Source organism: Episyrphus balteatus, chromosome 2 (genome assembly GCF_945859705.1).
Source record: "Episyrphus balteatus chromosome 2, idEpiBalt1.1, whole genome shotgun sequence".
NCBI classification, from domain to species: Eukaryota; Metazoa; Arthropoda; class Insecta; order Diptera; family Syrphidae; genus Episyrphus; species Episyrphus balteatus.
The window spans coordinates 126613693-126618576 of NC_079135.1; the positions used below are offsets into that span (position 1 = coordinate 126613693).

At 29.8% G+C, this 4884-nt stretch overlaps 1 protein-coding gene across 1 annotated transcript; it reads left to right on the forward strand.

The window, feature by feature from the left end:
• The first annotated feature begins 1112 nt into the window (after positions 1-1112).
• LOC129911422 (uncharacterized) lies at positions 1113-2628 on the forward strand. The gene is made up of 4 exons (XM_055989224.1): positions 1113-1534; positions 1588-1756; positions 1813-2115; positions 2166-2628. Exons 1-4 carry the CDS (start codon positions 1191-1193, stop codon positions 2574-2576), a joined length of 1227 nt encoding a protein of 408 aa, XP_055845199.1. The 5' UTR covers positions 1113-1190; the 3' UTR covers positions 2577-2628.
• The last annotated feature ends 2256 nt before the right edge of the window (positions 2629-4884 follow it).

Below are 4884 nucleotides of genomic sequence, written 5' to 3' on the forward strand. Positions count from 1 at the left end.
AATTTTTTTTGACTTCGGATTCGAGTTCAGCACACCAAAAACCTTCAGAAAAGTATCTATTTTGTTCGGCAACAAAAAAAAAGTTTAATTTTGTTAACCAGTGTTATCGGCAATAAAATTTTACTTCACATACATAGTTTGGGAAAAAAATAATAAAACAATTACTATATTAAATCACCATTATTATATTAACCTATAAAGAATATTCACTTTCAGTAATGTTTTATTTCATTTTAAAGAAAAAAGAAAGAAAATACTTAAAATAATCATTTTAATCAAAAAAACACAACCGACTTCCATCGATCAAAAGTGGGAACGGGACCACACTGCAGCTTTCGAATACAAAAAGAATTATCAAAATTAGTTCACTCAGTCAAAAGTTATGAGGTAACAAACATACAAAAATACAGACGAATTGAATACCTCCTCCCTTTTGGAAGTAGTCGGTAAAAAATAAAGGAAACTGAAACTTAAAATTTTGGAAACCGTCCTCAATTTTAATGCAAAAATATTAAGTTTCAATAAATCTTGTATTGTAGACTTAGAAATGTTAAAACATTCAAAGTATTAAATTTAGAAAAAAACTTGGTGTTGCCTAATATGTAACCCAAATTTTCGTAGAAAGTACGCCAAAATTTTTAACAGTGTAGGTGGGCCAGCAATACAGGGAATTTGGTTTTAATATCTTTTTTTTTTTATACACCTAAGCCAAATCTCAAAACCGTTCAAAAATTTCTTTTCTGCGATGTCCACTGAGCTTTTTTTTGATATATAAGCGATTAGCCAGCAGTAGAGCATCTTGATTACTAAAGACATTTTAAATGACACTGAAAACATGTAAAAAGTTTTTTCGAAACTGCCATTTGTTTCTCACTTGTTTATTTCGTGATTTCGTGGCGTTTTGAATGTACCTACGACTATTAAATCTTTAACTTTATCACATATTCAAAACTATATTGTCTCAATACTGAAATAAGAACCTCTTCCTACAAAGTTGAATGTTATAGTATAGCTTATTAAAAGTCAATTATTTTCACCTCTTTTCTTATAAACAATACTTAATTGAAAATTGCGTAGATTATTTGCATCAAAACAAATCTCAGTGCAGTTCTTCTCAATTATATTGTCACTCCCTGAATCAGTATTTATCTATCTTCATCTAAGAACGTTTCAATTTTGTGTACTTTTTAATGGCTACCGAAGCCTCTGCATATTTAGATTCAAAATTTTTCCAAAAAGCTTTGGAAGAAGGATTTCGCGAGCTTGGTATAATCATCAATAACTTTGAAGTCGTTGATGCTGGCATAGGCGGAGATAACTATTGCAGTACCATTTATCGGGCAAAAGTCGATTACCAACGTGGTTCGAAAGGATTTCGTGAAAATATATCGCTAATAGTGAAAAGTATGCCAAATGTGAATTATGGATTTCTAGAACGTTTGCAAGTTTATGCAAAAGAAAAAGTGTTTTACATGGACATTATGCATCGCATGGAAGTGCTAATTCCTAACAAAATTCTTATATTGGGCGCCAAGTAAAAACATTTTTGAGAGATCATTGCAGAACTAATTTTTTATTTGTTTCAAGGCATTTGTATTCAACAACAGATCCTGTGCAGACAATTGTTTTGGAAGATCTTACAACTCATGGTTTTGAGATACAAAGTCGTCAATTGGGCTTGGATGAGGATCATTGTTCAGTGGTTTTGAGAAAACTCGGTCAGTTTCATGCTTTATCCATGGTTTTAATGAAAAAGGTTAGTGTTCCATCAATTTTTGGAAAGTTTTCATTAAAAGAGAATTTTTTTTTAAGGACACAACTATTGCCCGAAAGTTTCAAAAAGGTTTACTTCATGAAGAAGCTGTAAAATCAGGTCCATTTGTTGGACTTTTTGGTACTCAACTTCAAAAGCTGGCTTCAATTTCAACAAATTGGGAAGGTTTTGAGGGAATCTCTCATAAACTCTTTAGATTTTTCGAAAACTTTTCAGAAAATGTTATGAAAGCTGTTTTTCCCCTGAAAGGACTTGTAAACGTACTCAATCATGGTGACTTGTGGGTTAACAATTTGCTCTTCAAGCGAATGGAAGAAGACGATTCTATCGATATGCGAATGGTTGGTATTTTCGAATATTCATGATCCACGAATTTAACTTTTATTTTCAGATTGATTTCCAATTCAGTTTTTGTGGTAGTCCAGGATTTGATTTGAATTATTTTTTATACACGAGTCTCCAATTGGATGTTCTTATAAACAAACGCGATCAACTTATTGAAATATATCATCAATCACTTGTGGATACTTTGAAGGAGTTACAACATGATTTCATTCCAAGTCTTGAAGATATTCAAAATGAAATTCTTAAGAAAGAGTTATATGGATTTTTTGTGTCCTTTGCTTTCTTTCCAATGATGTCGATGCATAAGGAAGATTCTGTTGACAATAGTCTTGAGGGGATGCAAGACTCAGAAATTGCAAAGAAAAAAATTGAATTAATGTTTACGACGAATAAAAGAACTCTCGACACTTTGCGATATGTACTTGATCGGTTTGATCAAATCGGGATATTGGGTTAGGTTGGAAGTTATTTGAAAAAAAAAGAGAATTATTATAATAAAAATGCATTTTGACAACTGAAAGATTAAAATTTTGTTTATTTTAAATTTTGTTGAGAAAACTATAAAAATAAAAAGGGAAATACTTTGATTAAAAGATTTTGGTCGCAGATTTGAGTTTTAGACTTGAGTTCGAAATATAACTCGTTGACTTGAGTCGGCGATATACTAGTCGTAAATTACAGTTGTAAATTTATGATTTAAATTTCAGTCGTTCATTTTAGTCGAAGATTCCATTTGGAGATTTCCAGTGTTGAGTCGCTTCCGTAATTCAGTGGATAGAAAAAAAGTGACACGTCAAATTTGGTAGTTAACAGTTTTGGGTGATTCACTAGAGGACAAATTGAAATTTTTTTTAGGACCAAATTTAACGGTACCTGTCCTATAACGGAAATAGAAATTTTTCAAAAATTGCTCCAACGATTTTGATTAAAATTTTTCTGTTTAGTGGAAAAGCTTGCTTTGGAAATAAAAAAAAAATATTTTTTGTACCGTTCTTAACGGTACCTTCCATAGCACGGTTTTTTTAATTTATGAATTTATCGTAAAAGACGAAGCAGATTTAAACCAAAATTTTCATACAGAAACGTTAAAAAAACACATTGTTGGATTCTTAAAAAATGTTTCTAATTTTCTTTTGAAAAATCATTTTTTTTTTTTTTTGGAAATAGGTTAATGAATTTTTTAGAAGTTTCGTTTTTATGAGTTGAATAGATAATACATATTTAAAAATTTTTTTTTTTTGAAAAATGTTAAATTTTTTTTTAAAACGGCTCTAACGATTTTTAAATTTTGTTTTCTAAAAATTCTTTTTTATGCAAGAAATAAAATTACATACTTGCCCAACTAACAATTTTACTTCCACAAGGATCTAACGAAGCTGTTTCGATTTTAGAAATATTGCTTGTATACGACCATAGAGAAGCCCATCTGGCCCACCCGAGAAGCTTGATAGGCCTTAGAAGAGTCATATGCAAGTTGATTGGAGAGACTCATAACATGTCTTTAATGCCTTATAGAAACAACCAACATTTGAAATTTGAAAATGTGTATTATTGTTGCAGGCTTTTATTTTTATTTAGAAGCTCTGAGCAGACTTGTGGAATGATTGTGAAAGTCTAAACGAGGTATATCCCAAATAGAATAAAGAAAAAAAAATTTTTTTTTTTCATTTTTTTTTTGTGTACCTATTAACATTTTATTTTTTCATTTTCTTCTTTGTTTTCCATCCAGACAAGTTTTGCTTCTGAAATTAAATTTCCAAACACAATTATATTAAGAAAAAAACTTCTACTTACTTGACGAATTTTGCTGGATTTGAACCTCGTACATCCTGATTGAAAGTCCGGTACCTTACCCATCGAGCTACTCAGGTATATAACAAAAGAGTTTCAAATTTGGACTAGTTGAAACCAGAACTTTCTAAGGGCTTCGACTTAATTCCTGATGAGTTGCACTATCTTAAAGAATATGGTGACCATTTGTGTTTTTTTTTTCAAAGTTATTATTTTTGGTTAGGTATTTTCTGATTTTTCTTATCTTGTAAAAAATTATTTAATAAAGACTTAATAATATTATATTCTGATTGTCAAATCTTATCATTATTGAGAAGATGAAAGAGAATAACTTTTTACTCAAGAACAATTTTTCTGGAGCAGAAAAAAATATCTGAAAAATTCGTTTTTTTTAGACTTTAGAGGTTTCACCCGGATGCCGTCAACTTGCATTTTTCCGAAGCAGAAAAAAAATTTTTAATTTTTTTGGGCTTTTGGCTTTTTCTTAAAAATAAGAGAATTAACTTTGTTTTGAACTTAGGTAAAAATCTAAAATGTCTATCAATATTTTATAATTAAATAAGTGGAGAAGATTAAAATCTTGTTTTCCTTTCTTCTCTACTTACTTGAATATGAACTCCAAATTGGTCAGTAAACCATTTTTAATATCACTATTTTAAACCAATTACCGATATGAAAAGATTCACTTTTTTATTTATTTCTTTATAACAATGAATAAAAAAACCAAAAATGGTCACCATAATGGCACTTATCCAAATATTTCTTATTCTCATGAGTTTGCCTGACAGTTTAAAAAATTTAGCTTGTACTCACTTTCACAGGGCTTCTAGAAATAAAATTAGTTCGCTTAGGCAAACTAATAAAATTAAATGCTTTTTACAATGTTTTGCTTGTACTTAAAGGATCTCTACAAATATAAATAAATGTCCCCTAACTTCGCTAAGGCAAACATATAAAACTAAAAGCTTTTCGCG